General features: G+C 33.0%; 4 protein-coding genes across 4 annotated transcripts; 3 read left to right on the top strand and 1 right to left on the bottom strand.

Annotated features, from left to right (window-relative positions):
• The first annotated feature begins 14,344 nt into the window (after positions 1 to 14,344).
• Positions 14,345 to 19,541, top strand: Glg1 (Golgi apparatus protein 1). The gene is made up of 6 exons (XM_074256984.1): positions 14,345 to 14,550; positions 14,626 to 15,107; positions 15,203 to 17,299; positions 17,406 to 17,915; positions 18,304 to 18,532; positions 18,603 to 19,541. Exons 2-6 carry the CDS (start codon positions 14,775 to 14,777, stop codon positions 18,875 to 18,877), a joined length of 3,444 nt encoding a protein of 1,147 aa, XP_074113085.1. The 5' UTR covers positions 14,345 to 14,550; positions 14,626 to 14,774; the 3' UTR covers positions 18,878 to 19,541.
• A 113-nt stretch (positions 19,542 to 19,654) lies between these two features.
• On the top strand, positions 19,655 to 21,132 carry LOC141536465 (uncharacterized). Its single transcript, XM_074256991.1, has 2 exons — positions 19,655 to 20,926; positions 20,996 to 21,132. Exons 1-2 carry the CDS (start codon positions 20,720 to 20,722, stop codon positions 21,089 to 21,091), a joined length of 303 nt encoding a protein of 100 aa, XP_074113092.1. The 5' UTR covers positions 19,655 to 20,719; the 3' UTR covers positions 21,092 to 21,132.
• A 145-nt stretch (positions 21,133 to 21,277) lies between these two features.
• Positions 21,278 to 22,826, top strand: LOC141536463 (uncharacterized). The gene is made up of 3 exons (XM_074256989.1): positions 21,278 to 21,414; positions 21,883 to 21,967; positions 22,040 to 22,826. The coding sequence occupies exons 1-3, from the start codon at positions 21,326 to 21,328 to the stop codon at positions 22,793 to 22,795; spliced, it is 930 nt and encodes a 309-aa protein (XP_074113090.1). The 5' UTR covers positions 21,278 to 21,325; the 3' UTR covers positions 22,796 to 22,826.
• On the bottom strand, positions 22,813 to 27,582 carry LOC141536460 (DNA helicase MCM8). Its single transcript, XM_074256985.1, has 5 exons — positions 27,413 to 27,582; positions 27,198 to 27,338; positions 24,170 to 26,004; positions 23,954 to 24,103; positions 22,813 to 23,213 (listed from the first exon to the last, which is right to left on the bottom strand). Exons 1-5 carry the CDS (start codon positions 27,489 to 27,491, stop codon positions 23,019 to 23,021), a joined length of 2,400 nt encoding a protein of 799 aa, XP_074113086.1. The 5' UTR covers positions 27,492 to 27,582; the 3' UTR covers positions 22,813 to 23,018.
• Positions 27,583 to 27,586: the final 4 nt, after the last annotated feature.

Here is a 27,586-nt window from a genome sequence, read left to right as displayed (position 1 = left end):
ATACTATAAGTTAACTTTAAATTTCTTACTGTTCCTATCCGTACTTTGTTCTCTCCCTACTGTACACGTGACGTTATTTTTTGTCTCGGTCTTTTTTTACTCCCCTGTAAGTCTTATTATATTTCTTAGATTAGCTCGGCTTCCAAGCTCTAACCGGGTGAATATATTTTTCAACCACATGCACTGTTAATTTATAAATAGATACATATTTAAGGGCGCTTTTTTAAATATTTCAACTTAAGCTAGACATAAATTTTTAATTTTGAAACTAAAATACTTTTTTCGTTTCCTGAGAGAAAATTCGAATGGAAAAATAAATCAAAACTTTTAGAATAATTCTATAAATAATTTTCAATAAAAACAAATTATTTTAATTTAAAAATTTCCATGTTTGAACTATAAATAGATTAAAACATGTATTGAAATTTTATAACCTTTTATGTGATAGTTAAAATCTAATGAAAAGGGTGCAGAGATTACTAAAAATAGTACTTGTACCCCAACTGATTTAATAATAAATTTACTCGACCAGTAAGAAAGCAATTATCAGTCAGTATTGTAATTTCGTTAACAAATTCCGAGGGGTTGGGCTGGTACTGGGGTACTTTACCCCGTAAATAATTACCGGAAGCGCCTAAAATTTCTCAGGGTAAAAATAACTTGTGTTTTTTTTAATTATACGGTTAATCCGTAAAATTATCACATCCCTTCTATAATTAAATCCATGGAGAACAAGCAAAAACATAAAAAAAGATAAGAACTAATACTGTGGCGGGAAGTGTGATTACATATGTGTGAGACCGCATGGTCGCTAACGTGAATTACGGGCGTAAGGCGCAGACGTGGAATTTTGTTATCATTATACCAGTTCCTTTATATATTTACACACATATATAAATAGATATATAGATAGAGATAGATAAACATATAAGTACCAATTTAGAACGTACTACAGTAATCCTTGATCCTGTACTCTTGGAATTATCAAACATCATCAGCATTTCAGTAAGTAATATTACATAAAACAGTCCATAGACTTGATTGCTCATTATTAATTATATATTGTATGTTAAATATTTTTATCCTCTACCTTAATCCTGTAAAACATTTCCATTAATATTTATATTTACAATAGCATTATCAGCATTATTATAAGTGTCATACTCTTAACATAATAATGTACTTCTAGAAGTTTTTTTCCTCCCTGGTGTACACGTGACAAACAACGTACACTCCCCGATCCTTGTTTGCGATATATTTGCGCGCATTGCAATTGCAAATACGACTAGACTTAACTACCGCTGATTCTGGTGCCGTGGTCGCCACCTTGACACGTTTATCCCGGCATGCGAGTAGTGGCGCTTCGGTGCTGCTGTGACAATCAAACTCAATTATTGTTTGCCGCTTGGCCTTTGAAGCCGCAAACTACCTATAAGTCGACCATCACTAAAAAATAAACAACAAAGCTTTAAAAAAATCACTTCAATTATATTACATAGTTACGCAAGATAATTTACCAGAAACAATACTCACTTGCGTCAATTATCACACTTGATTTTATAAATAGGCAAAAAAAAAAAACTCCGCGACCAGTTGGGAGAATTTTAAAATTAATGGCGCGTACGAAAATTCAAAAAAACCCGCCAATTTCTTCCTGAAATAAAATCATTGGTGTTAAATATTCATCGTATAATTCAGTAAATACTCAATTACTAAGAGATAAAAGGGTATTCTTGAGTCTACAAAGCTTGTATTTAAGTAGAGAGAGAATTTGTTGATAATTTTTATCTTTTTTTAGTAAATAAAATTGATAAAAAATTTAACGTCGTAGATGAAACCAACTACGTGACGACGGATAGACGAACAAGCTGAAGACAAAAAAAAATAATCTTTGGAAGGGGAAGCTGATACGAGCGAGAGGGAGTAAACGTAATGAAATGAGAGTACGAGAAAAAAAAATTGTGTAGAAGAGGAAAGGAGGTGAGGATAGGAGGTACATAGGATAGTATGTAGAGAACGACGGTACGGGGAAGATTGTACGACCCCTCGAGGGGAGTCGAACGGAACGGGCTGACGGAACCGAGTTGAGAGATCTGGTGTGTGGCTCACTACACGTCTCACATACACATACAGATGAAAATACAAATACTGATATAATATGTATAATGGCTGATATGTGTGTAGGTGATTATACACACACACTCAGTTACAGTGGAGAGTAGCGAGAGTACAAGGGAGGTCGTACGTGGGGGGGCCAAGTGGGAAGCAGTGGTATCGGTGTGTGCTCGGGGAGAGACGGGTGGATGTGGGTCGGGGTAAAGGGGAAAACCGCGTCGAGCCGATGATTTGACTCCTCCGGCTTAGCTACGCGCCTAGCCGCTTTAGAACTTTATGTTCTCTGATATTCTGTTGTGTATTCTCTATGCTGGCTGCGTTCTATAGTGTCCTTGGGGCTTGGTTCTAGCAAGACCAACCAACAGCAACAGCAACAGCTAAGCGTTAGTTCCAGTATTATATATTATAAAGTTCTGTATGCTGATATTTACGCTGGCATAAACCCATGGCTTCTGTGTGGTTGCTGCTGGTGGTGGTGGTGCTGGTGCTTATGCTCAGACGGATAAAATATATAAATGCTGACTCTTAGCAAAGGCTGGTATCGCGTGCACGCGCCCACGGATCTCCAGTGCTGTATCACACTCATGCAGAACCGTGAGCTAGATTCCTAAGCCCATCCCTTCTTTCATGGTTGCTCACTTTTCAATACACCCATTTACCCGTGTTACATCTGCACAATAGTTGGCGCGAGACTTATCTTAGCGCTTAATAAAGATGTATCCTTGCGTCTCTTGGTTCTCAAACCCGCTGTTATATTTTATTTTCTTAAATCCTTAGTTGTACTGGGTTAAGTATTTATCCATAATCAGAAAACTCCTCAAAATCTCTGTGTGTTATTATCTTATTATATTTGAAGTAGTAGTAGACGTCGCGAAATCGTTTAAGTAGTAAAGAGCAAGAAGTACTCTGGCAAGCGATTTCTCATTATAACACACAAAATAGTCTGAAAATTCGTATCGTATAACTACTGAATTTCTTTTTCGTTTCTTTATACGTTTTTCATCAAAGTTTATCTGCAAATAAAAAAAGTTTTAATAAATATTTTATGAAGATTGAATTAACTATAATAAAAAAAATAAATTTTTATTATCTAATCTTCTTTATATTCAATATGGACAGCGCTTGATACTCCTTAAGTAGTATGGATTTTGCCGCCACACGTCCAAGTTGATATTTCTTCATTATATGTGAAGGCGTGTTAGTCGTTTTAATAATTACAGTATTCAATTCAATGACAGCCATTATTACTACTAAATTGAGTAGATCAAACCAACGCCAAATTACGATAATTATTTTTAGAGTTTATTTATTGCCTATAAATAAAGTTATTTTCCTTAATATCACTGGCGCCTAAAATTAATGAATAAGTAATTATTCACGATGATTTTAATTTATAATGTAAATAATTGAATTAAAATTATTCTATGATTTGAATACGACTTATTATTAACTCTTGCATCAACCAGCAGAATGTGTGTCAACTTTTTCTTACAATAACATAATACACCTATTGCTTTGTTTGTCATAGAAGCAAAAAAGGGTAGCAAATAGCTGTAGATTAAAATGAAAATATCTTAACAAGTGATATACTAGTAGAATAATAATAAATGATAAATAAAGTAGAAATGTGAGAAGCAATGGCCGCTGTAAACTTGTGGCCAGGGTAGTCGTTGTCGTTGCGCACTATCGAGTAAAGAATAAAACACATAGACGGTGTAGTCTGTAGGGTGAGTGAGACGAAAAGGACGTAATGTATAACATTGAGTACAGAAGTAGGATGAGGAGGTAGGAGGCGGGAGGTGATGGGGAAAGCTGGAGACAGGGCAAGGGACCGTCAAGAAGTACTACACGTGTCGCGTTTCAGCGGGGTGTTGACCTCAAATAGCTTTTTCAACGTGACGTAACCCGTCTCCTCACTGCAAGGGTTGAGAAAGCAGAAGAATAAGAAGAAGAAGAAGAAGAATAAGGCAGGCCAATGAGAACATACATAAAGCCGTGTATGTCGGAGCCCTTGTTGCCTTGTTGACTTGTATAGTATCTTTCATCATCGTGTGTGCCAGGCTGTCCTCTTTTTTTTGTCTCCTCGCGACTGACGTTCTCTTCCTTAACTTAACTCACTCACTCATTTTTTTCTGGTCGTATCTCGGTGTGCTGGTTCAGCTCAGCCCAGCTCAACTCAACTTGAGTCTGCTCAGCGATACAAATACGACACTCCTTTTGGATCTCTTCTCGGTGTGTATTTATGCCCGCGTCGGGATGAGGCTACCCGTTATGTGTACGGCACAACGATCCTTTCATTCGACTCGAAACCCACTTGCGCGACCATGCCGATACTCTTTCGTGAGCTCGTACAATATATCTGTAGTACAATACACAGTAATTACGTACATGTGTTATATAAAATTAAGTACAAATGTATGTAACGTATAAATATATATATCTACCCATGAATAGTTGATAGTATGATAGTTGGTGTGCTGTTGTGTGTACACAAGTTGACGATGCTTAGTCTTATTCATTGTTACATCTTGAATTAGTATTGGTATGTGTACACACGTGGTACAGTAATAGGGTTCTCTTTACTCTCTATCTCCTACCAAGTAGGAGTATTATACTCATTGCTCAGAACTAAACCCAGAGTTCTCCTTGGCCTCTTGCCTCCTCATCATCTTAAGGCTCTATATAACTTCTCTAACTCACGTTCGTCTTGGTCTTCATCTGGTATCCAATCTGGTATCTCGCGTTCCTGTTGTCTGTTGTCTTAACTCTTTCGTAGGTGGCGCACAAGTTCTTCCACTACACCACACCGAATAACGGTTAGCCTACTCAGTGAAGCAATACAACAGAACAAATAAAAATAGTGTAGAGAAAATATAGGATTAAAAAAGAACAAACTGATTTAATTCTTTACCTCCCTCTATCTCCCTCTCTTGCTCTCGCTCACTTAATTTTTTTATTTTATTTAATACTCTTTTGTTATTTATTTTTTTATCCACTCTGTTGTTTTCTTTTCATTCCTGATGGATCCTGTCTCGCACGAATGCTCTGGCTAACTTGATGAATCATTTCATTGAAACTTGTATAACTATATACAGATCTGTAATGAAAAAGAAAAAATTATTGAAAAAAAATTCTTTTATATGAGATATTTATAATTAGGACACTTGACAAAATCTCTATTATATTGCATTTTATATAATAACTGATAACCTTTCAAATATTCCTTAATGGTTATCACAATTCAGTGTTACAAAATTTATAATTATAATGAATTTAATAATAACAAATCTGTTTATTTCAGAACAGTTATTAACGATTGCATGAAAATTAATTTTCTAATAAATTAACCGCTAATCAGCTTTACGTCGCTCGAGGGGATGACAAACAGGTTGTAAGCGTGAAAAATCTCAACCTGCCAGTAATAAGGATTTTATTGGCAATTATTAAAGTTAACTTTCTTATATTTACCTGCTTGCTGTTCTTCATAAAAGCTTCGTTGCTTTTTTATTATCCATTATTCATAAGCGTTTATTATTATTATTATTTTTTTTTATTTCATTTGCTTTACGGAGTACAATTGACGAATTACATCAACTCGTGCTAGTGCTACGCGTGTAATTTGCATTATACATTTGCATGCAAGTTCTCCCTTGAATCATGACATCAGTGTCAACGCACACCGTGTGAAAATAAAAAAATGGACCACGTGTCTCGTCTGGAAAAAAAAATTTAATTATTTAAAAACATATTGATAAACTTATTACTATCGTATATAAAAATAATATAAATTATTATATAAAAAGGGATGTAAGTATGCGTGAAAAGATTTTGTCATCAAGTTATATCTGTGTATTATATATATATATATATATATATATATATATATATATATATATATATATATATATATATATATATATATATATATATATATATATAATGAAGCCACTCTTCATAATGATTTGTGAATAAGGGTCGAGTGGTGTAATTTGATATCTTGAGATGTGTATCGATAAGCGAGAAAATATATTTATACTGCAATTCACCTTATGTATATATACATGTATATGTATAAATAAGAAATAAAAAGAAGATACGGAAAGTTTTGAGTTGTTAAATCTAAAAGAAATTTAAAAATACGTAAGAACCCATATACATATAAAGAAAAATAAAAATGATTAAAAAAGCGTTGGTACATAACATACAAAGAGGAGAGATTTGGTGGTAGGATAAAAAGAGCCCATGGTCGTATATGACCGGCGGCTGTAGTGCCGCGTATAACCGTATAGCCGCGTGCATACCATACTTGAACGTTAGGAAGGGGGTTGGCTCTCTTGCGAGGGACATTGCTCCCTGGCTCTCTCGCGTTCATCGTGGGGCAAAGCGCCGTGTCGACGTGCCACGTACTCCGGAACATATTTCCCGACATGCAATTTTCTTGAGATATATACCCAACTCAAATGTATAATACAATAGCAATAGAACAATACAACTCCAACTAAAATATAAAACGAAAAAAAAAAAAAATAAATAATTCATTTCCCTTCAGGTTATACAGTGACAAAGTATCATTTTAAATGCTTAATAAATACCAGCCAATTTTCCGGGCGACCCACTAAAATAGATTCGTTTCAACAGGTGGCGTTTACACGCTTATTAAAAACGGAGCTAAATAAAATAAATCCATCCCTAAAATTTACCAGATTTTAGTTTCATTATTTTGAGTAAAAAGTTTCTTCCTCATTTTCCTGTATTTTTTTTTTTTGTTGTTGTACACATACTTTTTTTTTTTAGCGAACTTGCAGAGTGGTCGGCGGGACACAGAAGCAGCGAATGAGTTGTGCTTGGACGACGTCTTCTCTTTCTCGTCGTTCCTTTTCATCCGTCTCTTCATCTCCTCGCGTCACGCGAGCTATTTACATCCCTCTACCTCGGTACCTCTTGTCGTCAACAGAAACAGAGAGGCATAGGCCTATACGTCTGCTTTTAAATCCTCCGAACAAAACCTGCAATTCATATACATATGTTGATACATAAATATATATATTTTGAGCCCTCTACCCGCTGCATCTACTCGTATACGGACAACACTTGAACACATCCCTCTGATGGTAGAGTATAAGTATAAGACCCCTAGCAAGGGCTGTCGGCTCAGCGATAGACGTCTCTTATACTTTACACACAGTAGTCTGGTAATAAGTGTACGTAATCACTTACACTTATGTCTGCACATGCACACATGCATATATTTATGCATATACATATATCAATTTATAGAGAGATCCTCCTCGGGTGTTGTGTGTGCGTACACGACGTTTTCCATTACCGCGACATAGCGCACCACCGCGTCGACACATCCCTCTCCTCGTGAGGGTCGTTGAACCCCCAAGGACAATGACCTTGCGTCTGCGGCACAGCCAACCGTTCGAACGGTTCTGGGTTTCCGGATTCTACCATTACCAATTGCCTTCTCTTTTCCACTGGCACCTCTATCTTTCCCTTTCTCGCACTTCTTACCGCTGTTTTCTTTTTTTTTTTCATCATTTTATTTTATTGTTTTTTTTTTTTTTTTTTTGTAATGATTCTAAACAGCTTGGAACTATCTCACCGCCTCACTGACTATTTTTTTCAGTCTGACAAGTCGTTTTATCTCTCTGAAAAAAAAAATAGAGAAGAAATAATTTTTAATACATTTTTTTTTATTTATTTTTAAATACTATACCTCAAAAGCCATCGAATTATTCCTCCATCGCAGTACACTATTGATTATTTTATCTTTTACTTTATACCTTTATATTCTAACGGGGACACTTTTCCCTATTGCTATCCTATAGTCCTACTGAGAGACTCTTCTATTTCCTTTCATCGCGATGAAAACGTACCGTCCTCTTTTTTTACTTCGCTTTCTACACTTGTGTACATTTATGTACAAGGTAAGGGATTATACACGCCAGAGAAGCTAAGGCCGATTCTTCTCTATTGTATATTGCACCTGTTTAAGTGTTATTCACTTCTTTTTGATATCCTGTCATTTTTTCCTCCACTCAAAAGCCAAAAGTCACTAAATCACAAAACCCATCCACTGAAGCATTGCACATACATTCAAAATTTTTGTTCACACCAAAATTTAACATTCGAATATCAAATATCTATCATGATAATACATATAAATATAATAAAAATAAATATATAATTTATCTAGACGTATATATATTTACTTTCTCGTTTTTTTTTTTTTTTTTTTTTTTTTTAATTCAAAAAACTAAACCTATTTAAATATTTAACATTCACAATAATGAAACTATCTCGATACAAGTATATATACAGACGCACGTGTATTTTGGAGGGTATGTTAATTTAATATATGCGTGGCACATATATGTTTCTGGTTTCATAATAGAGTACACAGTGTATTAGTGCATCAAGGTTATTATACTAGTTAGTATCGCCATGTGGACATGTACTTTTAATAATACATAACTAATACATACCCACATACGTTTCTATATACAAATACATATGTTATAAAAAATAAAACTACAGAATTAGTATAAAATATTCAAAGCTACGTGCATTCCTAGATGAGATATAGATGTACATATGTATGCAGACATAAAGTGGTTAGTACACCCACAAAAATACAACGCACGCACTAGTGACTCGTCTATTATATCCATTCACATACATGTAAACTAAAGTTAGTTATCGTCTACATCATACTTCACATCCTACGTGCATCCACATATATAACAGCATGAATGACGCAATCGCATTTTTCAAGGGAAGAAATTACGTTGACCTACTAAATGAATTCCCAGTTGGTTCTTTCATTTAGAGCGGCAACCTTTGCTGCTTGTTAATTTACTTCATGTTATTATTAAAGCTCTCATAGTACAGGATTATACCGTATAATTTTCAGTGATATATTAATTATCAGCAACTATAGTGATTAATATAACAATAAAAATAGCTTCATTTTATATTTTTTAACCCCTTAGACTTTTTTTTCCACGTAAATGCACTTGCACTGATACATGTTCATACATAAAAGCATATATACATAAATCTAAATGTAAATGTACATTTAGTTTGAATTACAAGTGCACGTATGTGTAAAGAATACATAGAGCGGCATCGTCACGGTGTGATGACTTTTGACGCGTATGAATACACCCTTTGTTCGTGATTCCAGTCTGAATCTCTCACTTTTCATTCTATTTCGACGTATAGGTTTTTTATGCTCCCAAGTATGTACATATGTGTATGCTCTTTCATCGTAAAAAGCCTACCCTATACTTTACAAAACGAATATAATCTATAAGTACTGTAGGCGTGTGTGCTCAGGTATACAAAAGGTTGTAACACAGGTACAGGTAGAGGTACAGGTACAGACACAGACACAGCATAACATAGCATAGGTATGAGAGGCCATTTCGACTTCGACTGGATTGTCAAGGGTCCATGAAGACTGAACACTAGTGAAGATGATTTAACAGGTTGAAAAGCACCTGAGACCCGACTACCAAGCCAAGCCAAGTTATTTCTTCCCTAAAATAAATTTTATAGCATTATATTTTATAATCCCATCATATATTTATCTCTATTTTATTTTATATATTTCAATATCCTACCTGATGCAATCACATGTTTGTAGACTGACCATGAACGAGGAAAAGAAGAAGAAGAAGAAGAGGACTCTGCCCATCAAATGGGGTGTCACATTTTATTTATATTATTTTACCTTTTTTATTTTATCCATCTCCATCGGATACTTAACGTTGCGTGAGGTTGATTCTTTCTTGGCGGCTTCTTCTCTTCTCATACTACTCAGGAGAATTACCTCCCGCTGTGCAGCTCATCAACCAACAATCCACGGCAACCGGAGGGGTTGCAACAGGTTGCTGCTGCATTGCTTCAATGCTTTTATACCTATATATATGCGTACATATATATTTATGTCTACACGTATATTGATGGTTCCCCAAATTATAACGATCGTCGCCCTGGAGGCCGTATCACGGGGACACGATTGCCCTTTACTGCCTCTACCAGTATAAGTATTCTCTTATGCTTTTATGATTCCTTTCCCATAACCACATTCATATATGGTCATGGTGTGACCGCTTTTTAGTCCCCTTATATTTTATTTTAGTACGTCAACCCATCATAAGTACAGTTTTAAAACTGTGTACACAAATATAAATCCAGTGACAATACATAACTAATGTTATTAAATCAATGAGCCAATTGTTAATTCATCTATATCTGTATCTATACTACAATAGATATCCTTGTTATTTCTTTAACCCTTATGTATGTATAATATATTTATATTATCTTATACTATAGAGATACACTGGAACTGAGTATACATACCCAATCTATAGTACATATATTGTAAATTTATTGATAAAAGAACAAGGGTTGTTAACGTGCTTTTTTTGTAAAATTTATCACCCCTATGTATTAGATACAGGGGCGATGAACCGTGTCTATAGGGGTACGATCGATAATCCCGCATATGTTATTATTCATCATAGCTCTTCTCTCTATACTATTTTTTATTAGCTTTATTTTAGAAGCAATAAGTTAAAGTTTAAAGCTAGAGATCATTAAAAAAAAATAAAAAAAAAAAATGAAAAATATTTATCCCAGTCATAATTAATAGTGCTTTAAGGTAGTGGATTGTAGATGAGTATCTGGGTAGATTCAGGAGATAAAATATTTTTCGAGATAGGATTTAAAAATGTGCTAGTTAAACGAAGTAGGCCTTTACTCCTCATCCTCATCACTGTGCATCAACCGTACAGTCTTTTGTACCAATGTATATAGATATAAAGCATCTGACGTCATGGTGGTGTAGGAGTGGCAACTCCTACAGGGTCATCGGCCTTCACATCGTCACTATTGTTCTCCAACAACCCTGTTGTGTCCGTCAAAACTCGCAAACCCACTACCTTATACTTTATACCTTCTACCTACTCCCTTTGCCTATTGAAGCCAGACGAATAAATTCTCACCCCAATGCCTAGAATGAGTAACAAAGAAATTTCAATGGTTTAATTTTCCCAAGCTTTCCATTGATTGGCTTCTCTGGCCCCGTTGTAGAAATTTTAATCCTACTTTTTATTTCTCAGCTTAAAAATAATAAAAGACACGTTATAATGTAATAAAAAAAAAAGTATTTGTGAGTCTTACTCTTAAAATTTGTTTTTTGAATAAGTTTTTGACCTCCGGCTCGGACTCGGGTTGTGTCGTATCATCTTATTGAACAAGTGCGAGGCTTGTCTCGTAACCGTTAAGCCGACTTCCGCTTATACCTACTTACCTACCTACTCCTCTACTCATCCTCAAACATCTTCAGCAACGCCACTACCAATGTACATGGCGATGAAAGCATACATAATAACTAATTTTTCCCTCTTACTTGCCAGGAGTTTGCTCTGCGAATTTAATTCTCAATGTATACTGAGCCATATTTAAATATCCGTAAATCCTTTTGTGATACAGATATACATTTAATACATATTAATACGCTCTTGTTATAATTATAATGACATTAATAACGCAGATGATGACGTTATTTTCTACAATGCACACATGATACTCTTTGCTCTCTGCTACTCAATATAATAGATTAAATCTTTCACATGGCAAACCAAAACACCCTGAAAATAAACATTTAATAAAATTATATTCACGAGTAATATTATATATATAAATATAAATATAAATATGGTTTGTAAGGTAGTTTCAACCTCGTATCGCGATAAGAAACTGTATAATCGCGTCTTACTTCTACACATCCACACATGTACATACTTATATATATATATATATATATATATATATATATATATATATATATATATATATATATTCTGTATCATATTCCTTGTACATCCAGTTGTATATACCCCCTACTCGTTCAACGACCCCACGTATGTACGCATGCATATGCACGTGATAAGCAAACCGAGTGAGCGAGGGATTGTCTGTATGAAGAAATATATATCGACGATAAAAATTCTGTGGAAACAAAAAATAATAAATAGAAATTAAAATATGTAGATATAAATTAGTTTTGAAGAGTAACTGGGAAATTAGGATAAGAGATATATATTAAATGAATAAAATAAACTGAAGTGAAGGAAAAAAAATATCTAAAAAAAAAAAAGAGAAATCTTTCAACGGCGTTCTCAATTTACCGCTTGCTGCAGTAAGTCGTTGGTCTGCTCGCGGATAAAAAATGCTCATTGACTAGCTAGCGCGAACGCCCTATTGGAGTGACCCCACTGCTGTCGTAATATAACAAACGTGGTGATAGTTTACTCCTTTACTTCTTCTTCTTCTTTCGTCTTACTCTTCTTGGTCTCAACTTCTTGACTATTACATACACTAGGACAAAATAAAAGTAAAAAATAATAATAATATATACAACTAAACATAAAAATAAATGAAACGCAATGACGTCTGTGAGACAGAGGTCGAGCACGACGGCGTTTAGTGTGTATGGGTAGTAGTGGTATATAACCTTAAGAGAATGAGGGGAAAAAGTCGTCGCTATGGAATAAAAGGAGGGGCGATATATAGGGAGAGGCCTTGGAAGGGAGTTGAGCTCCTTACAGTGCATTGCCTTTTTACCATCCGCACTTCATACCCCCCCGTCACACCCCTTGCCGCCGTCGTCGTCGACCAAGTCCAACAAATCACACACATATATACTCACAACAGGCTCCTGACGTTCTCAAGAGTACGTCTAACAACCCAAAGGATTTTTGCAGCAAACCCCATTAAGCGGGTGAATTTCAGCAACAACCTATATTCCTCAAGCTCTAGTATTTTTCATTTTTCTGCAATTGATTTAAATTTTAATAATGAAAGTTTATTAATGTAATATTTATCCTGTACCTGTACTGACTTTTTTGATGAAAAATAAAGTAATAAACGTTTACTAAAGTATTTTGTATTATTATCACGACATATATACAAGTATATAGCGTGTGTGGGGAATCATGAAGCGCATATATGAATAAACACACCCTGGATCCGAATGTCGACATGAACCCGCGTACTCATTTCCACGAGTAAGCGGTGAAAGTCTAATATGTAAATTTTATATATATATATATATATATATATATATATATATATATATATATATATATATATATATATATATATATATATATATATATATATATATATATATATGTATTCACTTTATTTTATATATACGTACACTTTACGACGGGGTATAACGGTATATCCTCGTTATATTGCACAATCATTTGTTATACTCTTTATGCCCTTAGAACTTTTTAAATCATAATGCATTCATATCATTTCATAATCTTATTCATGTGCTTACTTACACACATGTATATCAATATATCTTGTTTTTGCTCCACTAGTTTTTCTGTAATATGAAACAAAGTTTACTATTTATTAACCCAGACCACAACGATTATTTCAGTTTTTAAAAATCTTTAAATAATAATTTATAAAAATAAATTGTGGTGGTGGAGTAAATGTAAGCGGGATTACATTGGCTTTCTCTTTACGTTCCTTATTCGTTACGTTTTACGACCCTTCTTGTGGGTCTTTCAAGTATGTTAAGTGTAAGGAATCTTAGGTTGTATGAAACGAGTCTTTCAAACTTTTCAGTTCTACAAATTCTTATAAATCCCTTCAGTGTTCCAAGTCCCTCGACCTCAATTCTTCATCACTCATTACTATCATTATTATTATTACGTTCTGTACTAGTAATAACTCATTTACATAATTACATTCAACATTTATACAAATACTTATCAGTTAGAATTTTCTCAGCTGACGATAATTTATTTCATATTTATCTTGATTTTTTTCATCATTAACTCTCAAGTTCAAACACTTGAGTACAATTAGCTAGTTAAGTAGCTTTCAACTTAATTTGAATACCCGCTGAAAAAAAAAAAATAAATTGTAAATGTATACACCTTGAGTATATTAAATTACATTTTAAATACTGTATAATTATAACAATACATTGTAATAAGCTTATGAGTTATAATTTTCTCCTCAATTTCAATCATCACCATTATTAGAGAGTGCGCCATCTTGTGACCGGTTATTGCTATTTTAAAGAATGACTTGTGTCTTGAGGTGACATCTACCAGCGCTGCTATTAATTTTTAACGTTGTCATGCAGATACATGTGTACATTTATTTATAATATAATAAGTAAAAAAGTATCCTGAATTTTTATAAGAAAACTTAAATAATATTTGTAAGATTTTGAAAATTTTAATGTAATTAAATTGAGTAAAAACCGTGAGTTGAAAAACTTTTATGACTCTCAACTATATAATTACAAAATAATTGCGAGTAAATTTGTCGATGTCGTCAATTTTGTAAGCATTTTATCTGTTTACTTATACATTTATTAATCGTGTAAGTTATTTGCATTAAAAATGACAAATTGAGTGAAGTAAATATAATTAACAATTTTTTCTCATTAAACTTTAGCCGCTACAAATTGTTGCTGTGCAAAAAAATACAAGTGACGTGTACAGAAATCAAAGTCCTTTAATTTGTGGTGTGATGAATTTTCACCGTAAAACAAAAAAAAATTGCTGATAAAGTATTGAATATATACAGGATATTAAAGCAAAGTAATGGAATATCCAACAATATCAAGAGTTAGAATAAGATTTGTGTATTTATTCGTCATTGGATTAATTTTAATTCATAATTGTGTACTTGGTCATGACGGGACAATAGAAAAAAGAAATACACAAGATGATTTGTCGCAAATAAAATGGTTTTTTGATGAGAAAAATTTAACTAGCTCAAATAGAGTAAGAAGATCACCGGCGGGTATCGTGCCACTGGAACTTCATAATTTTATTGAAGATCCCAAATGCCGGGATGACGTTAAGCGATTATGCGGTGCTATGGACAATTCTAATGATGATTTGTTCATGTTGGAGTGTGTGCAAACATTTAAAGTATTTACTATTATTGTTATAATTAATTTATTTGACTTTTGTTAGTCTATTGTTTAATTAATTATTTTGATTGTTTTTCTTTTCTTTTATTGCAGCCAAATGAAGTAGCAGCAATTAATGAAGGTTGTCAGCATGTTCTTTGGACACACATAGTAAATTTAACGAAGAATGAAAACATACAGAGATTGATTAGAAAAGCATGTGGCGAAAGCATTGACGAACTTCAGTGCCCCGCGGATAAGGAACCAGGAAGTTATCTTACATGCTTAATAGAAAAACGAGAAAACGTTAAAGACCAGCAGTGTTCTGAGTATATACAAAGATTAGAATGGATTGCGTTCAGTGATTTTCGTGGAATAACACTGATGGTAAATGACTGCCAGCGAGACATTGCTAAATTCAAATGTGGGAGGATCCAGCCTTATCGAGAAATATCGCAGGGCCAGATACTGGCGTGTCTGCAAAGCCATATCGATGAGCTCAATTCCAAATGTAAAAAACGGATACTTAAAGTATCTGAAATACAGGCGGACAACGTTAAATTAGACCGTCAACTGTACATGGCGTGTAGACAAGATCATGTGAGATTTTGCTCTAACATACGACCCGGCAGTGGACAAGTTTATAAATGCTTAATGCAGTACAAGTTTGATCGAGCTATGACCAAACAGTGTCATGATCAATTGACCAGACGGGAAAGATTGATTTCGTCTGATTACAAAGTCAGTAAGGGTCTTGCAAAAGCTTGCAAAGAGGATATTAAAAATAATCACTGTCGTAAATACGTGTCGGATGACAAAGAAATACGACTAGCACAAATATTACTTTGCTTAGAATCAGCGTTCAAAAATGGTAGCAAAATAGACTCCGATTGCCAGCGAGAAATGTTTGATCATCGAAAAATGTTGATGGAGGATTATAGTTTGTCTCCGGAGATAGTCGACGGCTGCGCTAAGGATATCTCTGAACATTGCAATGGTCTCAAAGACGGCGGTGTTACCATTCACTGTTTAATGAAGCATATTAAAACGCGTAAGAAGAGTGCCCAGGTATCACCAGAATGTCAGCGTGCTGTTGAATCTCTGATAAAAGAAACAGATGCCGGTGAAGATTGGCGAGTGGATCCGGTTTTGCGTGAAGCTTGTCAACCGGTTGTTGATTCTTCTTGTCGCGAAGTCACTGGTGGCAACGCTCGTGTTATTTATTGTCTTATGGATAAACTTGGTACTGACAGAATGCTTGCTGACTGCGAATCAGCTCTCATACAAATACAATACTTTGTCGCCAGAGATTACAAATTAGATCCTCAGCTGTACAAAGCGTGTAAAGCAGACGCTGTACAGTTGTGTAATGCCAAAACAGCCTGGACCGATGACGGCAACCAAATGGATCCTGAGAGAGGTCCTCTAATACTTCCCTGTCTTTACAGATATGCTCATAATTATAATAACATAAATACTAATAGTGTACAAAATAAAAATGATTTAAGCTTGAGATTTGAATGCTTGGAAGAAATCAGACGTGTTATGAGACAGCGAGCTATCAGTGTTGATTTACAGCCAGAAATAGAGCAAGGTTGCTTTGATGAACTGGCGACTTATTGTAACGACAAAACAGGACGTGGTGAAGAAGTTTTGTGTCTTCAAGACAACTTCGAGCCGTTAAGTGATAAATGTAAATCAGTAATTGGTAATTTAACGCAAGATCAAGCAGAACGAGTCGAATTAAATCCCGTTATAATGTCATCGTGTCAACGAGTTATGGAAAAGTATTGCGAAGATGTATTCAAGTATGGAAAGGACGAAGGTGATATGATGGAATGCTTAGTTGACCATAAAAATGATTTAGATCATTTTGAGCACAAATGCAAGGCAGCTATTGAACATTTTCAATTGATATCCCTCCAAAATTATCATTTTACTTATAAATTTATGAAAGCATGTAAACCACATGTTGATCGTTGGTGCCAAAAAGCAACTACTAAATCAAAAGTAATTGAGTGTTTGAGTACTATTGTGCATGAAGATATTGTTAAGGAGAGTCAGCATAGAATTTTGAAGGATTGTAGACAACAGCTGAGAGCACAGCTATATCAACAGAGAGAAAATATACGCCTGGATGTAACTTTACAGAAAGCATGTGCTGCTAATATTCAACAGTTGTGTAATCAAGTTGAGCCTGGCAATGCTCAGGTAATTTATTATGCTAATAATATGTTATTGTGTGATTAAATGCGTATTAATTTTGAATTAAATTATGTATTCATTTTATTTTTTTTTTATTTTTTATTTTAAATAGGTTTTAGAATGTTTGGCGTCGAAAAAAAATAAATTATCTGTGTTGTGTCACAAGCAACTTTTTAAAGTGAGACAACAAGATTTTCAGGATAGCTCGAGTGACTTTTTACTGCTCAACACATGTCGATCAATGATGAAACAATACTGTCTCGAGGATATTGATAAATCTAAAGCACTTGAATGTCTTAAGAGATGGAAAGACGAACCGGCTTTTGATGAAAAATGCAAGAATGTCGTACTGAAACGTATGATAGAGCAGAATACTGATTATAGATTTAATGTTGCTTTGCAGTCTTCTTGTTCACGTGACATTGTCAGTCATTGTCAGGAAGTGTTGAACAATCAACCCACAGACAAAGAACTTGAAGGAAAAGTTATCAATTGCTTGAAAATTAAATTTAGAGAGGGAAAACTTAATAACAAGTGTATGAAACAGATGACTGTGATTCTTCGACAAGCAGCGCTTAATTATCATCTTAATCCTTTACTCGCTACTCTCTGTGCTCAGGAGGTATTTTTTTCATTTTTTTGTACTCCAAATTTAATATTCAACTGAAAATACATTAATTTTTTTTTTTTAATAAATCAGTAAATCTTTAAATAAAATTATAAAAATTGAAAGAATAGATAATTTTTTAGTAATTTTGAAACTCTGTAGGTTTATAAAGTTTACAAAGAAACTCGTGTAGTAAAGATAACAGATCAAATACCGAAACGTAATCCAATATCGGAATGATTTCGGAATTATTATCTTATATTTGTCTATCTACGCAATAAAATACGACAAAACTTGTTTGTCAAAGATCTTATTTTATTTTAAAGATCTTATAAAATATAAATTTTAGTATAATTAATTATTGATATTCACTTAAGTTATTTTAATTTTATTTTGTACACAGATTGAAACAATTTGTCATGCTGACGATGATGATCCAGGAAAAGTTGAAGAGTGCTTAAAACTTGAATTTAATAACAATAATCTAGAAATGAAGGAAGAATGCCGTGTTGAAGTTGCGAATCTTATTGAAGAAGCTAAAGCAGATATTCATATTGATCCTCTATTGCAAAAAGCCTGTAGTGTTGACATAGTTAAATATTGCAGTGATATTCCTCAAGGAAATGGCAGGCGTAAGTTTCAATATTAATTATTTACTTTAATTTTATCTAATCTTCAAATTTAATATAATTATTTGTTTAGATATCGGATGTTTACAAACAGTAATGACTGATACTAAAAAATCCCTACAGCCTGATTGCTATAAGATGTTATCAACTAGAATAGAAATGTTTAAGAATGCCGCCAAATTACATCTGCCAAATTCGATTCAGGAACTTTACTCAACGGTGAATCAATCGCCGTCTAGGAAATATTTTATAATTGTATCTTTAACAATGATCGGATTTATTTTTATTGCTGGTTTATTCTGTGGTCGCGTTACACATCGAACGATGAGAATGATGAAAAATAAGTGAAATTTATCACTTGTTCATTGTGATTAATTAAATTTATTAAAATTTTTTAAAATCATTTTTGTGTGAAAAATATTTTATAAAAAATTTATTCCATTCTTTTTATAAATCAATACGTAATTTTTCTAACACAAGGAAGAATATTAAATTTCTTAATGTCTTCCAGTTTTATCTAAAAATAATTTTTACGTTGTGTATTAACATATTATTGAATAAATTAATTATTAAATCAATGAAGAAATCAACAATCAAATAATGAATACATTATCACAGGCACAATTATTTCCATTTTAAATAACGCACGATTGTTAATAATTTTTCATAAAATTTTTTTAATGTAAAACAAACTAAATTAGTTAATAGAGTAAATGAAATCCGGAAATAATGAATAAATTTTCTTGCATCGACAATATTAATAACTATTTGTAAATGTTATAATTAATAAGAGAAAAAAGTGCATTTATTTGGGTTTCAGTAAAAAATTGTAAATACGAATACATATATATCTTAGAAAAGAGAATCTAATTATTCCATCAAATTAAAAGTATGTTAATATAAGATGAAAGTATATGTATGATGTCATCATATTCGTAAACGAATACTGAATCATTATAAAGAAAATATATTTGTAAAAAAAATATCAATAAAAAAAAATTTGTAATCAGAATTATGAGACTTAAAAATAGTTTAAATTTAAAGACTGTACAAACATGGGTCGCAGTCAACTAATCAAATCGACAACATTCCTAATTAATAAATGACTAGAACTTGGAAAGTTAATATAAAATGTAATTTAAAATAATTAATTTTGCAAATTTTAAAATTCCGAAAAATTTAATGTTGAATAGAGGAAAAACTAAAGCTATATTAATAGAATCTTTCAAAGTCACAAAGTCTCAATAAATTAAAAAACATGACAACGAAAATTTTTACGCCAAAATGAATGAACAGACGAACACTCATTTAGCCGAAAAATTTAAATATATACACGGAATAAACAAGATGACACTGGATGTCATGTCAGATTATTCTCAGTGAAAAATTTTTTTAGATAGTAGCTAGTATAATTCAGATTACAATGAGTATAATCCAGATGTCACGCAGTATAATCTAGATTTTTCTAGCTAATAACTGAAATTTTTTTCACCACAGATATCACTGAGTATAATCTGGGATGATATTCAGTGTCATCTTGTTCTTTCCGTGTAGTTATTTGGATGAGTAATTTTCGGCCGAATCATTCGGATGAATATACGTCGCAACGAATCTTTTTCGAAATTAAATTAATTTTAACTCCTGAGGAATATAAGATTTATGTTTATCTATATTCAAGAGCTCGGTGTTCAAGAGCTCGGTATAATTTATAAAATTGTTTTTCGGCTGATATTCTATTTAAGCTAATGTATTTTATAAACTTTAAATGTAGAGGAATTTAAAATTTTCTAGAGTTTTGATAATTCGAAATGTTGTCGATCTGACTGGTTGATCGCAACCCCAAATCTTATGTTGAGTGACCGGCTTTTGTTTATTTAGAGTCTCGAGAAATTCATTTGTATAAATTTCAAAGTCAAATTTCGTTAATCAAAATTTTAGTTATTTTTACTATAAAAAATGAATAAAAATAAAAAAAAAAACGTGCTATCCAGAGTTTTCTACCGGCAATGAAACTGCAGTCGCTGAAGCACTTGGTAATTGGGGATTTTCCAATGGCAAAACTATTGAAGGTGGCATCGGTCGTATGAAAAAAATATTTAATGAAATGGATAAACTGTAAATAAATTTAATCTTCTTATTATTCTTTATCAAATAACGATAATTTTGTTTAGAAAAACAAACAAAGGCAACATGCAAGTAGTGTGCTCTCGTAAAAACGATCCGGAGGCTTGGCAGTACCCTCCAAGTCCTTCTGAATGTAAACCAGCCTGGCATTACCCGGAAAAGCGTCCTCTTATAACTTTTAACTCTACCGTTGAAGTGATTTATGTGTCTAGCTTATCTTCAGTTAAACAAGAACTTGCTAATCCAGCTCCAGGGAGAGAATATCGCGCTATAGTACTGCCATACTTATTGTTAAAAATCATATATATAAAACAAAATTTTCAACCATCAATTTCATTTCAGGGTTCGGATAAATGGTTCAAAGCCGATTCGATGGATACTTGCTACCAACCAAGCTGCTGCGCTCCCTCACAATACTCCTGCTCTCGCCCTTGTTAATTTATTTGGATAAATTTCGTATTAACTACTTACTTATTAACCAACAAAGAAAAAAATGAATATCATGATTCAGATGTTTTGAATCAGTTTGACAGAACAAAGATACGTGTGAAAATTTGTCGTGCTCCGATGCAAAGTAAATTAACGATGGCATGATCTAAAAATTTTTGATTAAAATACAATAAAAATTATCTGTCAGTAATAAATTAAACTAACTATTAAAATAAAATTACAATGCCTTGCGATGGGAAGAATCCAAATTGTGATCGACGTCGCGAACTTTTGTCGCAGTTAAAATGTCTCGTGAATTCCATGGATCGCAAGTAAGTTTAAATATTTCATCTTACTCTATAAATTTAGTAAAATTTTTTATGACATTAAAATAAGCTGTCACTTGATAATTTTTTAATTTTTTTTTTAACAAATAAATTTGCTCCAAAAAATTATTTAAAAAAAATTGAATTTTTAATTTATTAAAATTTCTACAAGTTCGTTTTTTTAATAAATTTTTTTTGCTATAATTTATTTGTTAAAGAAAATTAAAAAATTTGTAAAATGACAGCTAAATTATGACCTTAAAGTTAGCTGCCACTTGACAATTTTTTAATTTTTTTTAACAAATAAATTTGCTTCAAAAAATTATTTTTAAAAAATCGCATTTGTGGTTTTTTAAAATTTTTAAATGTCAATTTTTTTATAAATTTTTTTTTGCCATAATTTATTTGTCACAAAAATTTTTAAAATTATCAACTATCTGCTAAGTTAATTTTTATAATTTTTGTTACCGAAAGAAAACCCTGCGAATGGGATGAGCCACCATGTCCACCACCAGTATGTGTGCCAGATGCTTCAGTGAGAGATCCTATGACACACAGTGTAAATTATTTAAATAAATAATTTACTATCTGCAAAAAATAAATGAAAATTTTATTTTATTTTATAATTCAGATGCCAATCAAAGCAGTCAAAAGTGTCAATTTTCGCGGCAGCGTTATGTACAGATGCGAGTGTATTAAAAGAAACGGGCTTCAAGATCGCTGCATGATGATGGACTGCATGGGTCGTCCAGAGTGTCTGAACAAGTTATACCCAATGTGTCATTCAGGAAGAGCTGCTTTGCTCAAACTCACCGATCTTGGAGATACTCAGACAGCTCTGGAGAAATTCTATGCTGCTGACAAGGCTAGAGAATCTGCCTTGGCGACGTATTGTCGTCTAGTTTGTCCTGAAACAAACGGCGACGGTTCTCTATGTGCTCCGTCTCTATTCATAAATCCATCATCACAAACTGGGTATCAACAGCAGTGTGATATACCAGATTATCAGCCTTGTCATCAAAGCCCCGAAGATCAATATCGCCAGCAAAAACCATCATCTTTTCTGTGTCATCAAGGTCCTGGAGATCAACTGTACAATCAACATTGTCAGCCTTGCTATCAAAGCACTAATCAGCATCAATCTTACGGCCAATCGCAACCGCTGCCGGTACAAAGACAATTACCTTATCAGTCGTTTCATCGAGGTCCTGGGGATTATTATCAATCGTTCTATCAACAAAATCCAAAAAAGCAAGACATTCGCTATCCAGTTCAAAGAAATCAACCGCAGTGTCCCTATCAATCTCCTCAATTCTCTCAGTTCCAACCCTATCAACCACAGACTCAATCTGCGCCTTGTATGGTTCCAAACTATGTACATTATTGATTGTTAACTGCAATAAATATAAATATAAAACAATAAATTATATTTTTCATTATAAAAGTACACTTAAAAATCAATGCTATACACATATACAGTACAAAGTAGTAGTTTGATATTTTACAATATATTTATAAGGCACTTAATTTAATTTGGACTGTTATCAAGTAAGTGTTGAGCATTTAATCGCTAAAGCATGTTATTAACATGTAAATTATTGACAGATTGGCTAATCACCGCCAAATTTGTATATATCATTGCCTAATTTTAATAGAATGCCTTGGTCGTTTAATTTCCGTATCAAGCTGTTGAAATCATCGACCAAAATGCCGTTGTCGATAGCCAATTCGTTCAAATCTGTCTTAGTAAAACGATTTACTCCACTTTTGACTTCATCTTTCAATATTTTTATATAAGCTTTCACCTGTAAAAACAATTTTTATTATTAATAAAAAAAAAATATGAATATTTTCGACAATAAATTATAATAATATTGCTCTAATCAGGTCTAAATTCTTCTACAATTAATTTCAATCAAGATGTTGTAGACTAAAATTATAAAAATTTTTTTTGGCATTTCTGCACATTTCAGATGAAAATATGTCGATTCCCGAAAAAACATTTTTTTTATACACCCTTATGGCTCCCGGGACCTATCTCGAATGCCATAAGAGCGTATAATAAAAATTCTATTTTTTTTCAAGCCCAAAAAAAATTTTTAGTTTGGAGAAAAATTTTCTTTTGCAGTTCTGCACGTTTCATACAAAAATACGTCAGTTCCCAAAAAAACTATTTTTATACGCCCTTATGGCATCTGTAACGCAATATTGTTGACGAGGTTTTTAATATATTTAATTGGATATGGTTCATTTTATTTATTACGGATTCTAAATATGTAAATAAAAAAAATTTTTGTATTTAAAAAAATGTCATGCGCAGTAATTTTTGTAAATTAATGACTATGTGTTTTTATATTATAAAATTTTAAGGTACCTGATGAGGTCAGAATAAGACTGACGAAACATCACATATAAAAATAAATGAAATAAAAAACACAATATAATTTTGGTCTACAACATCCTGATTTAAATTAATTATAAACTATAATTACCGACAAAAATTACTATTTTGTAAAAATAATCAGAAGCTAAAAAATCAACTTACTTTATTAGCAGTGATTTTGCCACCATCATTTTTTAACGTTGAATGTAAAGTGATTTTTGGCACACAAGACAACGCATATTTGTAAATTTCAACAACTTCAACGGCATCTTCTTCAGTCGTTTGGAGTCTCAAAGACAACTTAGCCCTTGCCTAAAATAAAAAATAATTAATTACAACGAATCAATGTCAATATATAATATTAAAGTAAATAAATACCTCAGTAAGACGAATCAATGCTTCCAGTTGTCTATGAAAAACTGGTAGCGAGCCAAAGATGTGGGTCTGCTCTCTCAGCTTCAAATAAAATCTTTGTAATACCTTAGCAGCTTCTCTGGTCAACTTGGGCTTTACATACTGTCTCGCATAAGCAACATACTTTCTCAACAAAACTTGAGGTATAATATCCTTACGTCTGTTCGCAGCAGAAAGTCTTTCTCGCAGAGAAAGACCGTCATCGATAGGCGAATGATGCTCTACAAGAGCACTAGTAGAAGGAAGATTAGTTTTCTGAGTTTCCAGTTGGTTACCAGCTCTTTGAAATCCTTTACGAGCGTTCATGACGTGTTCAACCAACAAGCTGTCTTGCTCACGATCTGGCTGATCCAGTAACAAAAAAATCAAGTCACATCTTGACAAGAGCGGTTGGCTGAGATTCAAGTTATCAATAACTGATTTATTGGGATTGTACCGCCCACCAATTGGATTAGCAGCAGCCAGAATTGAGGTTCTAGCCGGCAATGAGCAAAGAACTCCAGATTTAGCGACACTAACAGTCTGTTGTTCCATCGCCTCAAGAAGAGCTTGATGTTGAGTAGGCATTTTGTCGAATTCGTCTATTAAACAACAGCCACGGTCAGCTAGCACAAGAGCTCCAGGCTCTAGTGCAAAGTCATTAGTTCCTCCTTCTTTGGAAAGCGTGACAGTGAGACCGGATGATGTGCTTGAGTTTCCACAAACGTAAACACCCTTGGAAGCTATTCTTGCGCAAGCTTGAAGCATCTGAGACTTGCCCAGACCAGGATCCCCGACCATCAACACATGAATGTCGTCTCTCGACGATTCATTTGCAGTTCCACCGAACAAACTCAAAAGCAAGCCAGCTTTTATCATCTCATGACCGTAAATTGCGGGACAGAGTGATCGGACGAGCAGTGGAAAATTATCCGGGTCGGATTCAATGTTTTGAATCAATTTGTAATCTTTATCCTCGAGCTCAATTCCCGAAGCGCTTTTCGTCTGCGATTTGTTTTTGTTGTTAACAATCGACACTGCTTCGATGTAAAACGCATTTGTCATAGCAAGATCTTTGCCTTTCCCTTTAGCCTTGGGTATTCCGTCGTCAATACCTCGTGCTTTGATTATCCCAACTACTGTCACGTCGTCTCCGGGTACGCAAGTACGAACTAAGTCGTCAAACAACTCAACTTCTAAAATTCTCGGCATCTTTCCACTGTCATCCTGCATGTTATCCAAATTTTCTTGTAGCTTGATCACTTGAAAAAGTGTCGTCTTAGTGTGACGCGAAGACAACCTAGGAGTAAACTTACATTTACTGCATTCTTTGCATTTTTTTGGTAAAGTATGAAGCCAGTCTTTCTGCTTGACAACCTGGAACGCCTTGCAGCTCTTGCAGGAAAACAGCATCCACCCGCACATATATGACGGGCGTCCAACTCGGATGACACATCCACGTGTAGCGACTAATTTTCCTCGTGAGCTAGCTTTTAAATCACTCGACGGAACTACCGGCTTTTGATTAAACACTTTCACTCTCAACATTGGTAGGTCTGGTAACTGCAGAAATTCAGCCAACACGTGATAGAGCGCTAGACCAAGACAATTCAAAGTTTGGCAAGGTGATTCCACTAAGTCGATATGAAATGATGACCATTCATTAATAAACTCTTCGTCGTTGTTGAAGCGATCCACATTGACGTTGAAAGCTGGGCCAGTTTGTTTCGCTGACAAATACGACGCATATATGTCCGGATTTTTTTCCATAAATTTTATAGCTGCATTTATTCTTATTATCAATTCATCATCGTCAATATCTATAAATTTTTTATCAATAATATTAATTAGTTTTGATTAAGAGGGAATACTACTGTGACGATCGAAAAAAAGAGGTAATTTTCGGGAATTTTTTTTACAGGGAAAATAAAGGAATTTGGGGATCAGATTTTTTTAATTTTATTAAGGGTACATTAAAGATTATTACCCTGAATTTTTATTAAAAAATATTTAATTATTACAAAGTTATTAACAATCTCGTAGAGCACTAGAAAAAATTTCTCCCTCCATGGTCGGTTCGATAACTCAAAAACGGATCATCTGAAAATAAAAACCCAAATTGTTTTTAAATCAGTAAGGACGTAGTTATCGTCGCACATACGAAATTAAAAAAATTTTTATTTTAAAGATTCTTTTAGCTGGGTTAAAACAAAAAAAAATAGTAAAAATAGTGAGAAAATTTTCAATTAGTCGCCATTTTTTTTCAAATAAAAATTTTCAAAATTTCGTGAGTGCGACGATAACTACAACCTTACTTAAAAAGCAATTTGGGTTTTTATTTTCAGATGATCCGTTTTTGGGTTATCAAACCGACCATGGAGGGGGAGATTTTTTCTAATGCTCTACGAGATTGTTAATAACTTTGTAATAATTAAATATTTCTTAATGAAAATTTAGGGTAATAATCTTTAATGTATCCTCAATAAAATAAAAAAAATCCGATACCTAAATTCCTATATTTTCCCTGTCAAAAAAACTCCCGAAAATCACCTTTTTTTCGATCGTCAAAGTGGTGTTCCCCTTTAATGATGACTTTAAAGTTAGCTATCACTTGACAATTTTTTTATTTTCTTTAATAAAAAAATTTGTCCTAAAAAATTAATTTAAAAAAATTGCATTTTTAATTTATTAAAATTTCTTTAAATCCATTTTTTTAATAAATTTTTTTTGCTATAATTTATTTGTTAGAGAAAATTAAAAAATTTGTAAAGTGACAGCTAAATTAAGACCTTAAAGTTAGCTGTCACGACAATTTTTTTTAACAAATAAATTTGCTCCAAAAAATTAATTTTAAAAAATTGTATCTGTAGCTTTTTAAAATTTCTATATGTCAATTTTTTTTATAAATTTTTTTTTGCCATAATTTATTTGTTACAAAAATTCTTAAAATTATCAATTATCTGCTAAGTTCATTTTCATAGCTAAATTCAATGTCATTTATAAAAAAATATACCTTCAGAATCAAAATAAAGTTTGTAACCAAAATAACGTGGCTTAGGCTGATTATTATTGTTAAAAGCATAAACATTTAACGATTCATCGTCACTGTCATATTCATTTTCAGTATTACACGTTGGATGATCATCATCATCATCTAAAAAAAAAAAAAAATAAAGAATTAATATTGTAACTTGGAATGTCATTCAACAATTGTTAAAAACTATAAACCTTTTTTCTTTTTTGCTGGCCGCTCATCCTTTGATTTGTTGTAATTTTTACGGTAACGTTTATTGTACGGTCTACTCATTTTTTTATTTAATTAATTAAATTATTCATGAATGATCAGTTAAGAGTTAATACTGGCAACCGATGAACATTTGTTTACATTTACGTTGTTTACAA

Source organism: Cotesia typhae, unplaced genomic scaffold, assembly GCF_013202065.1.
Source record: "Cotesia typhae breed Kobodo isofemale line unplaced genomic scaffold, CoteBio_Ctyphae scaffold_152, whole genome shotgun sequence".
Lineage (NCBI taxonomy): Eukaryota > Metazoa > Arthropoda > Insecta > Hymenoptera > Braconidae > Cotesia > Cotesia typhae.
Note: the sequence above shows the minus strand (reverse complement) of the source record. Positions and strands in the feature narration are given on the sequence as shown.